Source organism: Scylla paramamosain, chromosome 32, assembly GCF_035594125.1.
Source record: "Scylla paramamosain isolate STU-SP2022 chromosome 32, ASM3559412v1, whole genome shotgun sequence".
In the NCBI taxonomy this organism is placed as follows: Eukaryota; Metazoa; Arthropoda; class Malacostraca; order Decapoda; family Portunidae; genus Scylla; species Scylla paramamosain.
In genome coordinates, this window is record NC_087182.1 from 13587381 (window position 1) to 13611085 (window position 23705).

Genomic DNA, 23705 nt, shown 5'->3' on the forward strand with positions numbered 1-23705 from the left:
TAACTCTCTCTCTCTCTCTCTCTCTCTCTCTCTCTCTCTCTCTCTCTCTCTCTCTCTCTCTGAACAACGCTCCCTGGATTAAGTCGTTTGATCGTTTGATTCCGAGAGCATTTTCTTCTCTCACTCGGGAAATTTGTTGGCCTTTCTTTAAATACTAAACATGACTGTTGTTGCTTCTTATGTGTAATACTTTGTATCTGCAATTTTCAAATTCGATTTGTTATTCACTTGCCCAGTGACTCTTCCTAACTGCTTCTCTACCAAGTGTCATTATTTCTTTATCGATAGCTTTGCTCTTCATCAGCAAATTTTGGCATTTTAGATGAAAAGAAAAAAATGTAGAAAAAAAAGAAGAAAAGGATGAAGGAGAACTGGAGAGAAGGAAACGAGGAGAAAAAAGAGGAAAAATGGAGGACAGATGGGAGAAATAAAAAAAAAATTAGAAAAGGAAGAGAAATGAAAAAAAAGAGGGAGAAAGGATAGATAGAAGGAATGTATGGGAGGATGAAGGAAGGAAGGATAGAGGTAAAGGAGAAGAGAAGGGAGGAGAATTGCTCAAAGAGAAAGAAAGGAGAGAAAACAGGACCACTACCTAAATTTGTATGTGGTTAAAAATTAAAGAATTGAGGAAGAAGATTATCAGGAGTCATAGATTGATAATGATGGTGACGATGATGAGAATGATGATGACGATGATGATGATGAGACAAGAATCTGGCCTGGATCGTATGTGGAGCGAAAATTTCACTGCTTTGATCTGTTTCTGGAGAGGATCAAAATTTTACGTTTTTTATTTATTTATTTTTTTTCTTTCTAGGTTTATGTGATGCCATTTTTCTTTCCCTATTTTTTTTTCTTTCGTGTCATTCTGAAGATATGTTATTTGCTCTGTCTTTTACGTGCGTGTGGTTGCAAGGGTTGTTACAATTATGATCTGCTTCAGAAGATGAGTCACACCTGCTGCTGTCGTTTTTGCTGATGTCTTGAATTATAAAATGAGTCTTTTTTTTCTTTTTTTTCTTCTTCTTCTACTTTTACATCTTTTTATCTTTCTTCTTTTTCTTCTTAGTGTTCTTCTTCTTATTACTATTCTTTTTCTTTTCCTCTTTTTCGTGTTGCTGTTGTTGTTGTTGTTGTCTCTTCTTCTTCTTCTTCTTCTTCTTCTTCTTCTTCTTCTTCTTCTTCTTTTTCTTTCTTCTTCTTCTTCTTCTTCTTCTTCTTCTATCAGGCAGTCAGATCCCCGAGTCACGCAGCAGTCCTGCCCTCTGCTTTCCCTCCATCACGATCGGTGTTCCGCAGTGTGCTTGTCGACGTCAGTGTGGGGCAAGGTCAACGGTGCGTCCTGTGCGATGGTGACTAATGTGTGTCAGGAGGTGGGTGTATCGCGAGGGGATGAATATTTATGTTATGCAGATGACATGCAGGACACTCTGAGGTGGGTTAGTAAGAGAGGCGTCGCCTGGCCATGCCGGTGTGTGTGTCTTGAAGGAGGCGCAGAAAGAAGTAGAGGAATCTTCAGGGAGTGTTTTGTAGTTAATCATCAGGAAACGTGTTGCTTCAGACGGAGGATATCAGACTCTTCCCCAAGAAAGCTGCGTTTATTAAGCTTCGTTATTGAAACTGAGGTCTGCTATTTATGTAGTGGTATACTTTGTGTAATGCACAGCTCCTGGAGGATGGACCCTTTTAGGTTAATCTGGTCGTTACATAATTTCAAAAAGTGTACCGCAGTGCGTGACCCGAACTCCTCACTTCTCAGGTGAATAGACACAAGTGTCAAAAAAGTGGTTGCCAGGCGCCTTCAAGATTGCGTCTCACAGGAGTCCTCAATCGTGGCGTGGCTGGCCTTGCCCTGCCCCCTGCTGCAGGCGTCAAGTCGTGCATGGACACGAGGTTCCGCAGGAGACGCGATCACTGCTCCTTAACACTATTGCGACAAATGTAGTGCAAAATCTGCGATGTGGGCGCCTGGCAGGTGTGTGGCCTTCGACGTGGCCGCGGCCCCTCCACAGGTGTCTTGGTGCGCGTTGAGGCGCTGCCACACGCACACGGCTGTCTGATAACCAGCACGGACTGACCAGCAGCACTAATTTTCGCTGGTGATTCAGTGCAGAACCGCTGCGGCGCCTCCGTCCGCCGTCATGGTTCGCCACAGGCCCTCGCGGGGCCCCTGGGCTTTCCGTCAGACATGCCCTGTGTCTTCTCTCCTGCCTCTGCTTCTCCTGCTTCTACTTGTACCATGTGCTTCTAAAGCCCAGGTGAGGACGATAGTACGGCCGCGGCAGAAATATCACAGCCACGACTATCCTCAAACGTAGAAGAGGAGGAGGAGGAGGAGGAGGTGGTGGTGTTGGTCACGTTTAAGTATGAATATTCTTTTAGTTTGACTTGTGACGCAGCACAGTCCATCACTGCACAACACTTGCCATCACTTCTCCCTCCCGCCTTTCCCTTAAAAGATACAATCACTACCATCACATTTTCTCCAAGAGGAGGAAATCCAGGTATCGTTTTTTTTTTTTTTCCTTTCTTCAATTAAGAATCATCACTGCAGAGCTTATGCGGAGGTTATGGTGTGTGATGATAAGCCACCAGCCAACCACATGACATCTTGCAGACCCACAAAAGAAAAGTTTTATAAAAGTTGGCGGTTTTGTTTTGTACGTACATGCGATTTTCATGAATGTCACCAACAGATGTTCGACCGCAGTTTTTCTGCCAAGTTTTCACAAGAGGGAATGACGCAGTTACAAAAGCTAGATTTATTGGGAAAGGAAATGTAAAGAAAAGTAGCAGGAAATTTTATAAATATTTCATGAAGAGAAAATAAAAAGTAAGATCAATGTAATAACAAAATCATAAGACGAGACTTGACAGGAAAAGGAAATAAAATTATAAACAAATTACAAAACTATCAGAGAAAAAATGAAATGAAAGGTATAATTAATAAAAAAAACGTATAAAAAAAGAAACGGAACAGGAAATAAAATAAATTAAATGATAGCATGCAGAATTATACGAAAAGATCTAACAGAAAAGTAATCAAAATAACATCTTTTTAAATTAACACAATAACAGAGAAAGAATTGATAAAATAAATCAATAAAACATCGTACGTGCAAAATAAAAAAAAATAAATAAATAAAGGCTAGTAAAGATAAAGTAACCGCAATATTACTGAAAAATATAGGGACGAAATAAAAAGGAAATAGAATTACAGTGAGTAAGGTATTTGCAAAGTTATTACCTAAAAATGAAAACTGACTGCAAACGAATAAAATAAACAGGAAAGAACGCAAATCTGTCTCCCTTTAAATGCAAACACACACAAGTCCACACAGGGATGCTGCCCCAATTAAGGCACACAGCAGGCAGTCAGCAAATGTAAACACGCACCTCGAGGCTCGCTTCCAGGCCGCCGAGTGTACGCGGCGTGTGTGGGTCGTGTGTGGTCGTGCGGAAAAGCGTGGGGTGGGGATCGCGTGGAGTGTGGTCGGGCTCGTCTGGGCCTGTGGGGATGTCCAAGGGGGGTGTAGGGGAGTGCCTCTGAGAGAGAAAAAAGATTGCCACTGCCAGTGAAAAAAAAAGATTTACTTTGGGTTAAATTAATTTAAACATTCTGAACTCGATCTTAAATGTAACTTTTGAGAGAATGAATAAGCGGCAGATGCTGTAAAAGTGTCAATTAGTAGAAGTACGTATATGAATTAGACAAAAACCAAACCATGAAGTGAAAATATTGAAAAGGCTGAGTAAACGTGAAATAAAAAGAAAAAAAAGATAAATAAATAAAGAGATAACTAATGAAATAAAAGCAAGTCAAGTTGATGTTTATGTTATTAATATAGTATAGATTGTAGTAAAAAGTAATAAAAAGCAATACACAGAAAATTAAGTTAAACATCATAGATATGAATAAACTCATAAAATAATCAGTAAAGTCGAAAAAAAAAAAACTGTCTAATTCATTTTTTGCGTGAGATGAAAAAAAAAATCAATAAATAGGTTAAGTGAACGTGAAATTAAATTAATAAAGTGAATATATGATCACTTCCGGGTGTGTGATTAAGAATTAGTTCTTTTTTATTATCCGTTTTTTTTTTTTTATGGTAACATCAAAGCCACGCATATAAAGAGCTTATGCCTTTTTTTGCTATACTTAATTACAAATGTGATTCCGCAGGTAAATACAACACAGGCCAGATGATTAATGTCTCGCGGTAATGAGAAACACGATTTTACATGAACGATTTTAATATCGCGAGCAATTAACTATATATTTTTTCTAGTAACTAAGTAATATTACTGACAAAAAAAGTACCAGGTTAATCTACTACTACTACTGCTATTACCACTACTACTACCACTACTACTACTACTACTACTACTACTACTACTACTACTACTACTGTTACTACTACTACTATTACTACTGCTGCTGCTGCTGCTGCTGCTGCTGCTGCTGCTACCGCTGCTACCACTATTACTACTACTGCTGCTACTACTACTACTACTACTACTACTACTACTACTACTACTACTACTACTACTACTACTGCTGCTGCTAATGTCCACTGCTTACTACTATTACTACTATACTACCACCACCACCACCACCACCACCGCTACTACTATTACTACTACTACTACTACTACTACTACTACTACTACTACTACTACTAAGGCCACGAGAAAAAAAAGCCTAGATTATTATTACTGTTACTAAAAGGAACTATTTATCAATAAACATTACCTTCGTTAATACAACAAACACCTATTTTTTTTCACTTCCCTTCAAGAGAGAATAACATTACACAGGTAACGCTGCATAGGGCTCCTGATCAGAAGCACAGGTAGAATCAAGCATTAAGTTAAAAGTGTAACGTTAAGTGTAAAAAGTGACGACCTGAATAGCAGCCAACCGTTAACTTAACTAATGTGTGAGGAAGCATAACTTAGAGGGAAGTAAAGAAAGAACCAGAGAATAAAGTAAAGAGAGAAGTAAAGAGAACTGAGAAGAAAATTTGTGTATAGGGAGGACATAATGTGAAATAAAAAACGGAATGTAAGGAAATATCAAATAAAACAAACGAGAGATATTAAAGAAGGCTGGTGAAATGGTACTCAAGAAAGGTCGACAGTTAAAAGGAATACATACAAATACAATTAGTGAGGAGGTTAAAGAAAAATATAAGCAACAAAGTAAAATCATGCAACAAAATGAAGAATGGATGTTATGAAGAATAAATGAAGGATAGAAAAAATGTGGAAACCAATAAAGAACAGAAAAGTGTGACAAAAATAATAGAAAAACGGTAGATTCCTTCACTCATATTGGACGTTATGTGTCATCTCTGAAAATTAATGGGCCAGTAGATACGAACACCTGAAGAAACACACACACACACACACACAAAGAGAGAGAGAGAGAGAGAGAGAGAGAGAGAGAGAGAGAGAGAGAACGGCGACCAGCTGGAACGCCCTTGCACTTGCACACATTGACTTGCTGCACCGTTACCAGACCGCATAATGTACCTCCACCCTCCTTCTCTACTCCTCTTCCTCTTCCTCTTTCTCTCCTTCCTCTTCCTCTTCCTCTCCCATCGACAGCTGCTTAATTAATACACATGAATTCCGTCACAGTAACCCACAAACCAAGTCCTCCTCCCCCCTCCTCCTCCTCCCCGTCCTCCCCCTCCTCCCCCTCCTCCCCCCCTCCTCCTCCTCCTCCTCCTCCTCCTCCTCCTCCTCCTCCTCTTCCTCTTATTTTTTCTTCCCTCTCCATTTTTCCGTCCTCTCAATTTTTTTTTTATTTTTTTTTGTATCTATGTTGACTCGTAGTAAATATTTCGAAGACAGAAAATTGTTGTGAAGTGTTGGTTGGAGAGAGAGAGAGAGAGAGAGAGAGAGAGAGAGAGAGAGAGAGAGAGAGAGAGAGAGAGAGAGAGAGACTACCGTTGAACAATTTCCAAAAATTTAAAGAATTACTGAAAAAAAAAAAAAAAATCTTCGCCTCTTTGACGCTTTTCATTCAAGGGTCTTCGTAGTTCGCGGTGTCAAGGGTAATTGATGAGGGTCCGTGTCACCTGCTTCATCTTTTTATCACCAAAACGCGATTACCTGTGAAAAGGAGTAAATATGTGAGATTAAGTGTTTTTTTCTTTTTATATATGAATGACATGTATATAATTTTTCTATTTATGCTCTCTCTCTCTCTCTCTCTCTCTCTCTCTCTCTCTCTCTCTCTCTCTCTCTCTCTCTCTCTCTCTCTCTCTCTCTCTCTCGTGAATCACTCCCTTCTCTTTTTTACTCCTTGTTTCTCTCTGTGTCTCTGCTTTCTTTTTCTTTTTTCTTTCTTTCTCACTTTCCTTCTTTGCCTTTCTTCTATTCTCCTCTTCCTCCTGCCCGTCATCCTCCTCCTCCTCCTCCTCCTCTTCCTTTTCTTCCTTTTCTTCCTCCTCTTCTTTTTCTTTATCTTCTTCTTCTTCTTCTTCTTCTTCTTCTCTTCCATTTTCTTTTTCCTTTCCTTCTTTCTTATCCTTTTTTTCTCTTCTTCTTTCTCCTCCCTTTTGCTCTTTACTTTAACTTTTACAACTCTTGTCCTTTTGACGTCCTTCCCTTCAACATTTAGGTTCTTCCTCTCCTTTCTTTTCTTCAGCCTTCCTTGAGCTCGTCTCTCTCTCTCTCTCTCTCTCTCTCTCTCTCTCTCTCTCTCTCTCTCTCTCTCTCTCTCTCTCTCTCTCTCTCTCTCTCTCTCTCTCTCGCTCTCTCTCTCTCTTCTATACTTAGCTCTCTCTACTTCTCCTTTACCAACCTTCCTTCTCTTCTTTAACACCTTTCCTCCCTCCCTCCCTCTCTTCTCCCACACCTACTTAATCTATCCACACCTGTAAACGATTCAGACTCATTTACAAGGCACAGGTGTGGACGCAGTTATTCAGAGACGTTATTGGGAACACGAGGAAAAGAAAAGGAGGGCGTGCACTACTGATAGGGGCGTGGAGGATGTGGGCGGGAGGGGGGGGATGGCACGGGCGTGAAAATACATTAGTAGATTTTTAGAAACTTTTATTAATTTATTTCTTCTTCTTTCCTTAGGTTGTGGTGGTATTGGTGATGGTGGTGGTGGTGATGGTGGTGGTAATGGTGGTGGTGGTAGTGGTGATGGTGGTGATAATGCAGTATTAACAGCTAAATATTATGCTTTTATTTATTTATTTTCATATAGTGGAGGTAGTGCTGGTTGTGGATGTGATGGTAATTGTGATGGTTACAGTTAATCCTTTCACTGCTATTGGGCTCATCTTTACTTAATCACTAACAACTCTAAGATCTCTTTTCTTGTTCTACAGCCACCTCTAAGCATTGTACTAGCTAGAAATTGCCAAATCTATTATTTTATGTCGTCTTTTCTTGTAGGTGCTCATAAATATTCCACATATTCCTTTCAGTGTCGTGAATTGTTTCATACTGCAGTGAAATGTAAACGCTAGGGATAAATGGTAGTAGTAAAATATACAGAAGCAAATTTCTGACGCACACACGCTGAGATACTAAATAAGTTAATTGATTTTACTGCACTACATTAATTACAGTACTTGAGGAATGAAGTCACTGTATATAGGAAGAGAAAGGTGAAATCTACGGCTTCTACTGTTTTTGGGAGAATATACTTTTTGTTGATATGGCAACGTGTGATGCGCATAGTGGTAGTTTTACTGGTGGTGGTGGTGGTGGTGGTGGTAGTGATGGTGACTGCAAGAGGGGCTAATACGTGTATCACTCTGAGCGGACGTGAGTGCCTGGTCCTCGCCCGCCTGCACGAGGAGGCTGAGGGAGCATTACGCTGAGAGGCTCACGAAAGATCCCTCCAAAGGCTTTTATGCTTTCATGTTCGGAAACTTTCAATACAAAAATTTTAAGAGGATCAAGTCTCTCCGGTAGCAACTTCCTCTGTCAGTCACTCGGTCTGTCGACCAGTCAGCCAGCCAGTCAGTCAGTCAGTTAGTCAGTCAGTCAGTCAGTCAGTCAGTCAGTCAGTCAGTCAGTCACTCAGTCGGGCCAGTCAGTCTGGCCAGTTAGACAGTTAGCAAGTCATTCATTCAGTCAGTCATTCAATCGGTTTTAAGTATCCAGTCAGTCAGTCATTCAGTCATTTAGTTTTAAATATTAGTTAATTCATTCATTCAACCAGCCAGCCAACCCGTCATCCAGTCACTCAGTCATTCATTCATTCAGTCAGTCAGTCATTCGGTCAGCTAGTCTATCAGTCACTCAGTCAGTCAGTCAGTCAGTCAGTCAGTCAGTCAGTAATCAACCAGTCTGTCAACCAGTCAGCTAGTCTGTCAGCTAGTCAGAAAACCAGCGTGATTAATTAACTTGCTATTTATTCAATTAATTAGTAAGTATGTAAGTAGGTAATTAATCAATTAATTCAGTCAGTCAGTCAACCAGTCTTTAGTTACCTGCTTGTCATTGTCCCCGCAGCAACAATACCAAGACGATGTGGTGTTCTACAAGAAGAGTGACGATGGTATTTTGAAATGCGTGGCGCACCTCCAGTACTCGCTGTCCCCTGAGCCGTCTGGGTCTTTGGAAAACCTGGAGTGTCAACTCGCCTCGGACATGACTCGCTCTACCTCCTCCTCAGCAAGTTTCAACTGCGACCAGGTGTATCCCGCACCATGGTGGCCTGAGAGCTGGGATAATAAGATTGGAGACTGCCGACAACAACTCTCCTTTTCCTCTTCCACCTCCTCCTCCACCTCCTCCTCCTTCTTCACCTCTTCCCTTTCCTCTCCGACGAATTCGAGAACATCGTCTTTCAACGGTGAGTTTGAGTTAACATCCTCCCCTGCCGAACCATCCTCTCATATTACGTGGCGTTGCGGGAGGGTACATCAGAAGCCTAGGCACTTTGTCTCCCCAGTAACACCCTCCTTCTCCCCGTCCACAATCAGTAGAAGTAACAAAGGCTACTCATCCCTTGACTGTTTATGCGAGGAGTCAAAACTAGAATGTCTTTGTGAGCCCCTCAGTAGTAGCGTGCTGCCTTCAAGCCTCGACTGTCTCTGTGAACCGTGTAGTGTTAGCAGTTGCTCCGCCAGTAGTGAGAGTACTAGTAGTGGTCCAAGTGGTAGTAATAATAGTAGTAGTAGTAGTAATAATAGTAGTAGCAGTAGTAATAGTAGTAGCAGTAGTAATGGTAGTAGTAGTAGTAGTAGTAGTAGTAGTAGTAGTAGTAGTAGTAGTAGTAGTAGTAGTAGTAGTAGTAGTAGTAGTAGTAGTAGTAGTAGTAGTAGTAGTAGTAGTAGTAGTAGTAGTAGTAGTAGTAGTAGTAGTAGTAGTAGTAGTAGTAGTAGTAGCAGTAGTAGTGATAGCAGTAGAAGCAGCGCCAGCAGCAGTAGCAGTATTAGTGGTAGTAGTAGTAGTAGTAGTAGTAGTAGTAGTAGTAGTAGTAGTAGTAGTAGTAGTAGTAGTAGCAGTAGTAGTGATAGCAGTAGAAGCAGCGCCAGCAGCAGTAGCAGTATTAGTGGTAGTAGTAGTAGTAGTAGTAGTAGTAGTAGCAGTAGTAGTGATAGCAGTAGAAGCAGCGCCAGCAGCAGTAGCAGTATTAGTGTTAGTAATGATAGCAGTAGTAGCATCAGCACCAGAAGCAGCAGCAGCAGCAGCAGGAAAAATATTAGTCTCATTAGCAGCAGTAGCAGCATTTACAGTAGTGGAAACTGTTTCAAAAGTAGTAGCAATTTTGCCAGTTTGAGAAGCAGCACCAGCAACAAAATTAGCATGAGTAGTTTTAGCGTCGGTAGTAGCAGTCTCACCTATGTCAGCATTTTAAGTAGAAGTATCAGTACTGAAAGCAGCAAAACTAGTCTTGCCGGGAGCAACAGTAAGAATATTTTCAGCAGCTATAGTAGCCTCAACGGCCTATTCAGCAGCAGCAACAGTTTCAGCAGTATCATCAGCAGAAACAGTCTTTTCACCAGTAGCGGTGTCAGCAGTGTGTATAGTAGCAGCAGCAGAAGTTTTGCGAGTGGTAGCAGCCCTATCATTCAAAGCAGTAGCAGCACTTTTAACTGTTTCAGCAGTATTGACAGTTTCACAAGTATGACCAGAAGCAGTTCAAGTATTATCAACTTTGTCTCTTGTTTCAGTATTAGTAATAGTAATAGCAAGAGCAGCAGCAGCAGTATTAGCAGCAAAGATAGTTTTATAAGTAGCGGAAGTAGGATTAGAATCAGCAGCGGAACGAGTTTCAGCAGCAGCAGCATGAGTAGCAGCACTAGTGACAACAGAAGCAGCAGTAGCACCAGCATTGGTTTTAGTAGAAGCAGCATTAGCATTTCCAGCAACAGTTTCAGTAGCGGTAGTCAGAGTTCAAGTAGTAATAGCGTAGGTGAAGGCACCAGCAGTGACAGCTCAGCTACCAATAAGGGCAGAAGCATCAGTAGTTTCAGCAGTTTAAGCAGCCTCAAAAGTAGCAGGGTTTCCATCAGTTTCAGTAGTAGCATCAGTCTTAGTAGTAGTAGTTTCAGTTTTAGCAGCAAAAGCATTCCCAACAATAGTGATACTAGCTTCGGTAGCAGTATTAGTAGTGGCAGTAGTAGTAGAAGTAATATCAACAGCATCAGTATCAGCAGCAGCAGCAGCAGCAGTAGTAGTAGTACTAGTAGTAGTAGTAGTAGTAGCAGTAGTAGTAGTGGAAGTAAGAGTAGTATCAGCAGCATCAGCAGCAGCAGCAGCAGCAGTAGTAGTAGTAGTAGTAGTAGTAGTAGTAGTAGTAGTAGTAGTAGTAGTAGTAGTAGTAAGAGTAGTATCAGCAGCATCAGCAGCAGCAGCAGCAGCAGCAGCAGCAGCAGCAGCAGCAGCAGCAGCAGTAGTAGTAGTAGTAGTAGTAGTAGTAGTAGTAGAAGTGTGAGCAGCAGCAGTATCACCATCACCGCCACCACCACTACCAGCATCTCCAGTAGTACCAGCAGTGATATTAGTACTTCATTCAGTAGTAGTAGTAGTAGTAGTAGTAGTAGTAGTAGTAGTAGTAGTAGTAGTAGTTGTTGTATTAGCAGCAGCAGCAGCAGCAGCAGAAGCAACACCATCAGGAGCAATAGCAATATTGGCAGTGATACTAATAGCATTAGTAGCAGTAGTAGTACTAGTAGTAGCAGTCGCAGAATCAGTCGTAGTAGTAGTAGTAGTAGTAGCAGTAGTAGTAGAAGTAGTAATAGTAGCAGCAGCAGCAGCAGCAGTAGTAGTAGTAGTAGTAGTAGTAGTAGTAGTAGTAGTAGTAGTAGAAGTAGTAGCAATAGTAGTAGTAGTAGAACTAGTATCATCAGCATCAGCATTACTAGCAGCAGTAGCAGCAGCAGCAGCAGCAGTAGTAGTAGCAGTGGTAGTAGTAGTAGTAGTAGTAGTAGTAGTAGTAGAATGAGCAGCAGCAGTAGCAGTACCACCATCACCGCCACCACCTCTCCCACTATCTCCAGTAGCCCTAGCAGTGCTATTAGTACTTCTTTCAGTAGTAGTAGTAGTAGTAGTAGTAGTAGAACTAGTAGTAGTAGTAGTAGTAGTTGTTGTTGTTGTTGTAGTAGCGGCAGCACTACCAGCAGGAGCAACAGCAATATTGGCAGCGGTACTAGTAGCATTAATAGAAGTAATGGTACTAGTAGTAGTAGTAGTAGTAGTAGTAGCAGTCGTAGAATCATTCGTAGTAGTAGTATTAGTAGTAGCAGTAGTAGTAGTAGTAGTAGTAGTGGTAGTAGTAGTAGTAGTAGTAGTAGTAGTAGTAGTAGTAGTAGTAGCAGCAGCAGCAGCAGCAGTAGCAGCAGCAGCAGCAGCAACAGCAGTAGTACTAGTAGTAGTAGTAGTAGTAGTAATAGTAGCAGAAGCAGCAGCAGCAGTAATAGCAATACCAGAAGCAGCAGCAGCAGTAGTCACAACCAGCCAAGTAGTATTAGTGTCAGTAGAATGTATTCTAGTAGCAGTTTTAGAAATCAAATCAGTTTCACCAGTAGTAGTGCTTTCAGTCATAAAAGCATTTTCATTAGTAGTAGTAATACTAGGAGTTTTGTTACTAGTAGTTTCTTCAGTGAAAGTGGTTTGTTAAACAATAAGACATTTAGTAGTATCAGCAGTTTCAGGAGCAGAAGCAATCCTGGTTATAGCAGCACTAGTAGTGCCAGTAGCAAAGCCTTCATCTTTAGCTTCAGTTTCAGTATTAGTAGCAACAGCAGCAGTTTCCATAGTCTCAGCAGTCCCAGTAGTTTCATCAGCAGCAGTGATTTAAGCATCAGCATAGGTGTTAACAGTAATAACATAAGTAGGAATAATTTCAGCAGTTTTAGTGTTGACAGCAGTATCTCAGGTAGTATTAATAGTGTCAGTAGTTTTAGAAGTGGTAATTCAAAAATTAGTAGTACTTCAGATGGTTGCAGCATTACTAGCAGCTTTAAGAGTTTCAGCAGAAGTCTCAGCAGTAGCAACATCCAAGGAAGCAGCCGAAGTTTCTTAAGCTCCAGCATAAATAGTTATAGTTTCAGCAATGGTATGTTGAGTAGAGTAAGTGGTTCCAGTATTAGCAGCAGCCTTTGCAGTATAAGTAGCGAATTTAGCAGTAGTACAAGCAACTGCTTAAGTAGCAGCAAAAAAATTCTGAGTCCCAGCAGTCATCTCAGCAACAGTCATAAACATAGCAGCATTATGAATTTGAGTAGTATTAGTGGGGATATAAAGAACAGCACCAGTAGCATTCCAAGTGCTAGTTTCAGCCTTTTCAGCAATAACAGCAGTTCTAGTATTAGGAATAGTTCCACAAGTATTGACTGCATCTGTGAGACGAGCAGTGTCGTTAGTAGCGTAGTTGGTTCAAGTAGCAACGTAAGCGGTGGTGGTAGTGGTAGTAGTAGCGACGTCAGCAGTAGTAGAAGAAACAGCAACAGCAGCAGCAGTAGTAGTAATAGTAGTGGTAGTAATAGCAGTAGCAGTAGCAGCAGCAGTAGCAGCAACAGTAGTAGCAGCAGCAGAAACAGTAGTAGTAGTAGCAGCAGCAGTAGCAATAGTAGTAGCAGCAGCAACAGTAGTAATAGAAGCAGCAGCAGCAGCAGCAGCAGCAGCAGCAGTAGTAGTAGCAGCAGCAGTAGTAGTAGCAGCAGTAGTAGTAGTAGTAGTAGTAGTAGTAGTAGTAGTAGTAGTAGTAGTAGTAGTAGTAGTAGAAGTAGTAGTAGTAGTAGTAGTAGTAGCAGAAGTAGTAATAGTAGTGGTAAGAGTAGCAGCAGCAGCAGCAGCAGCAGCAGTAGTAGTAGTAGTAGTAGTAGTAGTAGTAATAGTGGTAGTAGTGGAATTGGTGGCAGTAGTAGTAGTAGTAGTAGTAGTAGTAGTAGTAGTACTAGAAGTAGTAGTAGTAGTAGTAGTAGTAGTAGTAGTAGTAGCAGTAGTAGTAGTAGTAGTAGTAGTAACAGTAGTAGAAGTAGTAGTAGTAGTAGTAGTAGTAGTAATAGTAGTAGTAGTAGGAGTAGTAGTAACAGCAACATAAGTAGTAGTAGTAGTAGTAGTAGTAATAGTAGTAGTAGTAGTAGTAGTAGTAATAGCGGCAGTAGTAGTAGTAGTAGTAGTATTAGTAGTAGTAGTAGTAGCAGTAGTAGTAGCAGTAGTAGTAGCAGCAGCATTAGTGACATACACAGGGTTAGCACTAGTACCAGAAGTAGTGTCATTACTAGTAGCACTGGCAGTAGCAGCAGCAGCAGCAGTAGTAGTAGTAGTAGTAGTAGTAGTAGTAGTAGTAGTAGTAGTAGTAGCAGTAGCAGTAGTAGTAATAATAGTAGTAGTAGTAGTAGTAGTAGTAGTAGTAATGGTGGTAGTAGTAGTAGTAGTAGTATTAGTTGTTATAGTATTAGTACTACTAGTCTCAGTAAAAGTAGTAGTATTAGTATTAGTAGTATTAGTAGTAGTGGTAGTAGTAGTAGTAGTAGTAGTAGTAGTAGTAGTAGTAGTAAAACGGCACTCAGTAGTGTCGGTAGTTTTGACAGTAGCAGTAGCAGCATTTTCAGAAGTTTCGCGAGTAGTATCGTTCCCTGCTACAGTTTCAGTAGTAGCAATAGCGTTAGTACTAGTAGCAAGACGAGCAACAACAAGAGAAGCAGTAGCAGCAGCATTGGAGGTAGCAGTTTCAGCCGTAACATTAGTTTCAATATCAGTTTCTTCACTAGCAGTGGTAGTAGCAGCAGCCTCATTAGCAGAAAGGCTCTCAGTAGCAGCAGCAGTTTCATCAGTTTCTGTGGTAGCTTTGACAGTTGTTTTGTCAGCATATATAGTTTGCCCAGCAGATTCAGCAGAAGCAGTATTCCTAATAGTATAAGTAGTACTATCAGTAGTTTCCTATGTAGCAATACTTTTAGCTATCTTAGTGGCTCCATTGGTGGCAGCAGTTTCAGCAATAGTATCAAGATTATCAATAGCAGCAGCCTTAGCAACGTCTATGGTTTCCTCAGCAATAGTAGCCTCAGCAGTAGCCACTTCAAAGGCCTCAGTAGTACTAGTAGCAGTGTCCTCGTCAGCAATAAGAGCTTCACAACTATAAGTAGTCTTAGCAAAAGCAGCAGGTTCAGAAGTACCACCAGTTTTAGTAGTAGTATTAGCAATGCCATTAGCAGTATCAGCAGCAGCAACAGCAGGAGCAGCAGCAGCAGCGGCAGCAGCAGTGCTAGTAAGAGAAGTAGTAGTAGTAGCAGCAGCAGCAATAGCAATAGTACTGATACTAGTAGTAGTAGTAGTAGTAGTAATAGTAGTAGTAGTAGTAGTAGTAGCAGCAGCAGCAGCAGCAGCAGCAGCAGCAGCAGCAGCAGCAGCAGTAGTAGTAGTAGTAGTAGTAGTAGTAGTACTAGTAGTAGTAGTAGTAATAGTAGTAGTTGTTGTAGTTGTAGTAGTAGCGGTAGTAGTAGATTCAGCAGTAATAGTTTTGGTGGCAATAGTAGCGGAAGTGCTTTGTCTCTAATCAGTAATTCAAGTGGTGGTGCCTCAAGTTCTTCTCCCAGAAATATCTCCTTATATTCCTCAAGTCTGAGCAATATCTCCTTCTCTTATGCCGTTAGTGAGTCCTCGAGTACCTCACCAGATCTCCATTCAGTGACCTTGGTTACGATACCTTTCACAACAAGCGTTATGCCCTTTACAAAATCGCAAAGTCCCAATAATCTTACAGTGATATCACCCCTTTCGAGTTCTTCCTTGCAATCAAGTTCCAATTCTTCCTCGAGTGAGTTTAATTTATCGTTTTCAAGTTTTAATACGTCATTGTCAACTTCCAGTGATTTTTTGAGGTCAAGGTCTTCGAGTTTTTCCCTGCTTCCAAGTTTAAGTATTTTTTCTTCAAGGGTGAATAGTTCTTTCTTAAGCTCAAAAATATTATCTTCTTGTCGTGGCCGAGTATCGTGTTCCTCTTTACTAAGTACCTTTACCTCTTTTTCATCTTGCTCCATAAGTTCGAATCCTTTATTCCCATGTATATTAATTTCTTCAGTTTTGAGTAGCTGTTCATTAAGTCAGAGGTGCTCTTTCATATCAAGTTTAACTGAGTTCTCTCCTTCATGCTCCATTTGTCACTCCATTTCAAGCTCGTATGGTTTATCTTTATTAAGTTTGAACAGCGCTTCTTCATGGTCAGGTGGTGTTTCTTTCTTAAGTATTTCCTCTGTCTCAACCTCCACCACTTCCTCTTCAAGATCGAACATTTTCTCCTTTTCACAGTTAAACGTACTTTCTTCTTTAAGCAGGTTCTCATCTTCAAGCTGGAGCTGCTGCTTTCCTTCAAGAGAAAGTTGTAGCTCTTTCTCAAGTTCATGTTCTTTCTCTCCAAGCTCTAGAAGTTTCTCTTCATTAAGCTCTGCCAGTTTCCTTCTATCAAAATCAAGCAGTTTTCCTCCGTCAAGTTCGATCAGTCTCCCTTCATCAAGTTCGAGTATCTTCCCTCCTTCAAGTTCGAATAGTTTCCCTTCATTAGATCTTTCTTCAAGTTCAAGCAGATTCCCTCAATCAACCTCAAGCAGTCCACCTTCAAGTTTTTCTTCATGTTCAAGTACTCCCTCTGCATCAAACCCAAGCTTTTTATCAAGCTGGAGCAGTTTTCTTACTTCAAGTTCAACAAGTTTATCTGCGAGATCAAACAGTGTATTTTCAAGCTTAAATAGTCGCCTTCCATCAAGTTCGAGAAGTTCAAGTCTCTCTCTAGCAAGTTCTAGCAGTTTTCTTTTATCAAGTCTGAACAGTTCTCCTCCATCATCTTCAAATAGTTTTTGTTCATCAAGTCTGATGAAGTTTTCTTCTTCAAGTTCGAGCAGCTTCTCTGCACTGAGCTTCATAAGTTTGGTTGCATGCTCGAGTAGTTTATCTTCATGTTCAATTCAGTTTCCTTCATCAAGCTCAAGGAGTTCCCTTTTCTCAAGATCAAGTACTTTCTCGCCATCATACTCAAGCAGTTTCCTCCGTTCAAGTTCAAGTACTTTCTCTCTATCAAATTCAAGCATTTCTTTTCCTTCAAGTTTAAGTACTATGTCTTCATCAAGCTCAAGCAGTTCGCTTCCTTTAACATCAAAGAATTTCCCTCTCTCAAGTTCAAGTAGTTTCTCTCCATTAAGCTTAAACAGTGTCTCTTCTTCAAGTTCGACTCGTCTGTTTTCAAGTTCGAGTTTCCTTCCATCAAGGTCAATTAGTTTCTCCTCATCAAGTTCGAGCAGTGTCCTTACATCATCTTCGATCAGTTTGCCTTCAAGCTTGAACAGTTTATTTTCTTCAAGTTCAATCAGTTTCTCATCAAGTTCGAGTAGTACTTCTCTAACAAGTTCTACCAGCTTCCTAAAATCTGATTCGATTAGCCTCTGTCTACCAAATTCCAACAGCTTTTCCTCAAGTTTGACTGTTTTGCCATTATCAAGTTTAAGCAGTTTCTCTACACCAAGTCCGAGCAGATTCTCATCTTCAAGTTCATTTATTTTACTGATTACAAGTTTGAACAATTCATCCTCAAGCTGGAGTAGTTTATCTTCATCAAGTTCGAGGAGTTTCTCTTCTTCAAGATCCAACAGTTTTCCCTCATCAGTTCTAATCAGTTTATCATCAAGACTAAATAGTATCTCTCCACCAAGCTCAATTAGTTTTTCATGCTCAAACGACTTTTCTTATATAAATTCGAGGGAGGTTTCTCCTTTAAGATCAAATAGTTTCTCTTCATCTTCAAATAGCTTCTCTACAAGTCTGGCCACTCTTTCTCCTCCAAGTTCAAGTAGTTTCACTTCAGAGTTGAGTAGTATGTTTTTGTCAAGTTCATTTAGAGTCTTTTCATCAAGTTTGAGCTTTTTATCTCCAAGTTTGATTAATTTCTCCACTATAAGTACAAACAGTCTCCCTCAGTCATCTTCAAGGACTTCCCCTCCTCCACCAAATATGAGCAGTTTCCCTCCGTCAAGTTCAAGCACTTCCCCTCCATCAAGTTCAAGTAGTTACCATATATCATGTACGAATAATTTCCTTCTATCAAGTTCGAACAGTTTCTCTTCATCAAGTTCAAGCAGTCTTCTTTCAAGTCTATGCTGTTTCTTTCCAAGTTTGAACAATTTCTCATCTCCGAACTCTCATCGTTTCTCATCTAATCTCATCACTTCATCTGCATCAAGTTCAAGCCCAAAAATTATTGCAAGTTTAAGTAGCAGTTTACCTACATCCTCCTGCTGCTCCTTTTCACTAGCTGTCTCAAGTATTCCAAGTTCCTTAATCAGTTCTTCTCAAGTTCAGACAAGTTTCAGTTGTGAGTATATCTACCTTTTTCTCTCACAGTACACGCTTGCTGTCTGTCTTTGTCTCTCACGCGGTTTTGCTTGTTTCCATCCTTGTGCTGTTAGCTAAACTTGTTGAATATTATCAACACATTGTTGTTATTGTCATTTGTTGTTGTTGTTGTTGTTGTTGTTGTTGTTATTGCTTCATGATGTATTTTCCTGCATATTACATCCTCATTTCCTTTTTCTCTCTTAAAGGTGAGTCATAATATTAAGGGCAGAGATATTTTTTGACATTTACATGCTCATAAGACCTTTATTATTTAAACATTTATTACTGAATTCCAGGTGTCACCTCCATTACATTTCAAGCGAAAGCCTAATATTTATCGACTCGTCGTGTTATTTTTTTTTCTAATGCATAGAATAATGAAGGAGAGAGAGAGAGAGAGAGAGAGAGAGAGAGAGAGAGAGAGAGAGAGAGAGCGTGCGTGCGTGCGTGCGTGCGTGCGTGTGTGCGTGCGCGCGTACGTGCGTGCGTGCGCGCGTACGTGCGTGCGTGCATGTGTGTGTGTGTGTGTGTGTGTGTGTGTGTGTGTGTGTGTGTGTGTGTGTGTGTGCAGTTTCATCTCATGTATATGGTATTCTTGCAACAGAACCGTCAGGGAGTAGCAGCGACACATCATCTAGTAGCACCTTGGACTGTATCTGTGAGGGGAGTGGTTCAAGTAAGTGTGAGGATTAGAGGTAGGCTACTGTGGAGAAATGTATGTAGTAAGTAGTTTAAACTGTGATAGTTGTTTGTGTGTGAAGACAATAGTTAGTGCAGGTGTCTACTGCCTCCTCCTGAGGAGGAGGCAGTAGACACCTGCCGAAACGATAATTACTCCCAGTGAGGTCTAAAGCACTGTTCAGGGGGTGCTGTGAACTTATCATTAAACCCAGCTGTGACCTCACTGAACGTTTCCCTTTGTGTCTCACAACACAAGGGGGTAGTCACAGCCTGCCCTCTAAAGACAACTCTCTTCCTCCACACAAAACTACAAGCACCTAATAACACACACACCCTTCACTCCAAAAATTTTAAAATCATGGCGACTCCTACACCAGCCTCGGAGTCCCCATCTGGGGAGGGGACCATAAATGTCCCCAGGTCGGACTGCCTTTCCGTCGACGACCCTAAGTGTCTTGACACCCCCCTCAACTTTTTCTTCATTAACTTCTGCAACATTCGCGGTCTAAGATCTAATTTTCAATCTGTAGAACACCACCTCTCCTCTTCTAAACCTCATCTTCTTTTCCTCACTGAAACTCAGGTGTCTGAGGCAACTGACAGTAGCCCCTTTTCTGTTCCCTCCTACTTTCTCTATCCTCATTTTCGATCCAAAGCTGGATGCTGCGTTTATGTGCGCAATGACTTAACCTGCTCTCGTGCCCACGCTCTTGAATCTTCCGAGTTTTCCACCATCTGGCTACGACTACAGAGTCATTCTCATACTAAATTTATCTGTGCTGTATACCTCTCTCCTAACTCCTCTGACTATAAGAAATTCTTTGACTACTTAACTTCCAAAGTGGAGCACATTCTGACCCTCTTCCCTTTTGCAGAGATCTCCATTCTTGGAGACTTCAATGTTCACCACCAGCTTTGGCTTTCCTCTCCCTTCACTGACCATCCTGGTGAACTAGCCTACAACTTTGCTATCCTCCATGACCTAGAGCAATTGGTGCAACACCCTACTCGTATTCCTGACCGTCTTGGAGATACGCCCAACATTCTTGACCTTTTCCTGACCTCTAATCCTTCTGCTTATGCTGTCACCCTTTCTTCTCCGTTGGGCTCCTCCGATCACAATCTCATATCTTTATCTTGTCCTATCACTCCAATCCCTCCTCAGGATCCCCCTAAGCGAAGGTGCCTCTGGCGTTTTGCCTCTGCTAGTTGGGGGGACCTGAGGCGGTATTTTGCTGATTTTCCTTGGAATGACTACTGCTTCCGTGTCAGAGACCCGTCTTTGTGTGCTGAGCGCATAACAGAGGTGATAGTGTCTGGCATGGAGGCGTACATTCCTCACTCTTTTTCTCGTCCTAAACCTTCTAAACCTTGGTTTAACACAGCTTGTTCTCGTGCTATACATGATAGAGAGGTGGCCCACAAAAGGTACTTAAGCCTTCCTTCACCAGAATCTCATGCACTTTATATTTCTGCCCGGAACCATGCCAAGTCTGTTCTCCAACTAGCCAAAAACTCCTTCATTAACAGAAAATGTCAAAACCTTTCAAGATCTAACTCCCCTCGTGATTTCTGGCATCTAGCCAAAAATATCTCCAATAACTTTGCTTCTTCTTCTTTCCCTCCTCTACTTCAACCAGATGGCACCACTGCTATCACATCTATTTCTAAAGCTGAACTCTTTGCTCAAACCTTTGCTAAAAACTCTACCTTGGACGATTCTGGGCTTGTTCCTCCCTCTCCTCCACCCTCTGACTACTTCATGCCTCGTATTAAAATTCTTCGTAATGATGTTTTCCATGCCCTCGCTGGCCTAAACCCTCAGAAGGCTTATGGACCTGATGGGGTCCCTCCTATTGTTCTCCGAAACTGTGCCTCCGTGCTTGCACCTTGCCTAGTCAAACTCTTTCAGCTCTGTCTGTCAACATCTACCTTTCCTTCTTGCTGGAAGTTTGCCTACATTCAACCTGTTCCTAAAAAGGGTGACCGCTCTAATCCCTCAAACTACCGTCCTATTGCTTTAATTTCCTGCTTATCTAAAGTTTTTGAATCTATCCTCAACAGGAAGATTCTTAAACATCTATCACTTCACAACCTTCTATCTGATCGCCAGTATGGGTTCCGTCAAGGCCGCTCGACTGGTGATCTTCTGGCTTTCCTTACTGAGTCTTGGTCATCCTCTTTTAGAGACTTTGGTGAAACTTTTGCTGTTGCCTTGGACATATCAAAAGCCTTTGATAGAGTCTGGCACAAAGCTTTGATTTCCAAACTACCCTCCTACGGTTTCTATCCTTCTCTCTGTAACTTCATCTCAAGTTTCCTTTCTGACCGTTCTATTGCTGCTGTGGTAGACGGTCACTGTTCTTCTCCTAAATCTATTAACAGTGGTGTTCCTCAGGGTTCTGTCCTGTCACCCACTCTCTTCTTATTATTCATTAATGATCTTCTAAAACAAACTTCTTGTCCTATCCACTCCTATGCTGATGATACCACCCTGCACTTTTCCACGTCTTTTCATAGACGTCCAACCCTTCAGGAGGTAAACATATCACGCAGGGAAGCCACAGAACGCCTGACTTCTGATCTTTCTAAAATTTCTGATTGGGGCAGAGCAAACTTGGTATTGTTCAATGCCTCAAAAACTCAATTCCTCCATCTATCAACTCGACACAATCTTCCAGACAACTATCCCCTCTTCTTCAATGACACTCAACTATCCCCCTCTTCTACACTGAACATCCTCGGTCTGTCCTTTACTTATAATCTGAACTGGAAACTTCACATCTCATCTCTAGCTAAAACAGCTTCCATGAAGTTAGGTGTTCTGAGACGTCTCCGCCAGTTTTTCTCACCCCCGCAGCTGCTAACTCTGTACAAGGGCCTTATCCGTCCATGTATGGAGTATGCTTCACATGTCTGGGGGGGTTCCACTCATACTGCTGTTCTAGACAGGGTGGAATCAAAAGCTTTTCGTCTCATCAACTCCTCTCCTCTAACTGACTGTCTTCAGCCTCTCTCTCACCGCCGCAATGTTGCATCTCTAGCTGTCTTCTACCGCTATTTTCATGCTAACTGCTCTTCTGATCTTGCTAACTGCATGCCTCCCCTCCTTCCGCGGCCTCGCTGCACAAGACTTTCTTCTTTCTCTCACTCCTATTCTGTCCACCTCTCTAACGCAAGAGTTAACCAGTATTCTCAATCATTCATCCCTTTCTCTGGTAAACTCTGGAACTCCTTGCCTGCTTCTGTATTTCCACCTTCCTATGACTTGAATTCCTTCAAGAGGGAGGTTTCAAGACACTTATCCACCAATTTTTGACCACTGCTTTGACCCTTTTAGGGACTGGCATTTCAGTGGGCATTTTTTTTATTAGATTTTTGTTGCCCTTGGCCAGTATCCTTCCTACATAAAAAAAAAAAAAAAAAAAAAAAAAAATGCCAGTAAAACTACTCCAAGAACCTTAATTTTTCTTACAAAAGCTATTCAGATATATATATATATATATATATATATATATATATATATATATATATATATATATATATATATATATATATATATATATATATATATATATATATATATATATATATATATATATATATATATATATATATATATATATATATATATATGTGTGTGTGTGTGTGTGTGTGTGTGTGTGTGTGTGTGTGTGTGTGTGTGTGTGTTTATCTATTTATTAATTACCATCTTGAAATTGCTTGTATTTTCAGTTTTATTAATCAAGACACAAGTAGCTTATTCGCAGCACCAATGCTTGCGTAATTTTATTATTTTATTCACTAAACAGCCAGCTCAGGAGAGAATTTACTCTCATCTGAGAGCAGTGACGGAATGTTGAGGAGTAGCTACGAAACTTCAAGTTTACAGTCGACCTCAATAAGTGCATCATCTCCAGCTGTATCAAGCCTAAGCTTTTCAAGTCATAGTCTTAGTACATCTGCCTACTTGTCCTCGAGATCAGCAAGTTCAAGTAAGTTAATTTGGTTTAACAAGATAGAATATTAAGCATTAATTGCTTGAGAAAGGCACATCGTATATGCATTTAAGCATTACAAGTGTCTCCTACCGTTACTTCCATTACATTTCAGTCAGAAGACTAATATTCATTGATTCGTCGTTGTTCTTTCCCTTAATGCATAGAATAATAAACAAGAAGAAGAGGAAGAAGAAGAAGAAGAAGAAGAAGAAGAAGAAGAAGAGAGAGAGAGAGAGAGAGAGAGAGAGAGAGAGAGAGAGAGAGAGAGAGAGAGAGAGAGAGTGAATGGATGGGCGAGCGAGCGAGCGAGCAAGCCTGCGTGCGTGCTTGTGCAGTTTCATCTCATGTATGTGGTATTCTTGCAACAGAACCGTCAGGGAGTAGCAGCGACACATCATCTAGTAGCACCTTGGACTGTATCTGTGAGGGGAGTAGTTCAAGTAAGTGTGAGGATTAGAGGTAGGCTATTGTGAGGAAATGTATGTAGTAAGTAGTTTAAACTGTGATAGTTGTTTGTGTGTGAAGACAATAGTTACTGCATGAACATTACATTAGAATTGCCAGTACCTTAATTTTCCTTACAGAAACTTATATATATATATATATATATATATATATATATATATATATATATATATATATATATATATATATATATATATATATATATATATATATATATATATATATATATATATATATATATATATATATATATATATATAAAATGATCTTTTACATAACTGTTTTTTAGTTCTATTAATCAAGACATAAGTAGCGGCTTCGCATCATCAGACGTTTCGCTGTCACAAAATTTGGATAATTTGTTAAAGAAATTAATGATTCCTTTATAACTCAAAAACAAATACTATGAAGGAATAAGAGAGCAAATTTGCAGTATTTGCGTAATTTAATTTTTTCTTATTTTTTTTTATTCACTGAACAGCCAGCTCAGGAGAGAATTTACTCTCATCTGGGAGCAGTGACGTGATGTTGAGGAGTAGCTATGGAAACTCAAGTTCACAGCCGTCCTCAATTAGTGCATCATATCCAGCTGTACCAAGCCCAAGCTTTTCAAGCCAGAGTCTTAGTACATATGCCTTCTTGTCCTCGAGCTCAGAGAGTTCAAGTAAGTTCATTTTGTCATCCATTGCTAAGCAATATACATTATTGTGCATTAATAAATACTGCTTGAGAACAACACATCAT

At 40.7% G+C, this 23705-nt stretch overlaps 1 protein-coding gene across 2 annotated transcripts; it reads left to right on the top strand.

Annotated features, from left to right (window-relative positions):
* Positions 1-1457: 1457 nt before the first annotated feature.
* LOC135089226 (serine-rich adhesin for platelets-like) lies at positions 1458-23052 on the top strand. Of its 2 annotated transcripts, XM_063984612.1 has the most exons (5): positions 1458-2258; positions 8488-8830; positions 18419-18490; positions 22308-22490; positions 22865-23052. In XM_063984612.1, the coding sequence occupies exons 1-5, from the start codon at positions 2142-2144 to the stop codon at positions 22951-22953; spliced, it is 804 nt and encodes a 267-aa protein (XP_063840682.1). In that variant the 5' UTR covers positions 1458-2141; the 3' UTR covers positions 22954-23052. The 2 variants fall into 2 exon arrangements, with proteins under 2 accessions (XP_063840682.1, XP_063840681.1); XM_063984611.1 differs by lacking the exons at positions 18419-18490; positions 22308-22490; positions 22865-23052 and having other exon boundaries at positions 8488-18156.
* Positions 23053-23705: the final 653 nt, after the last annotated feature.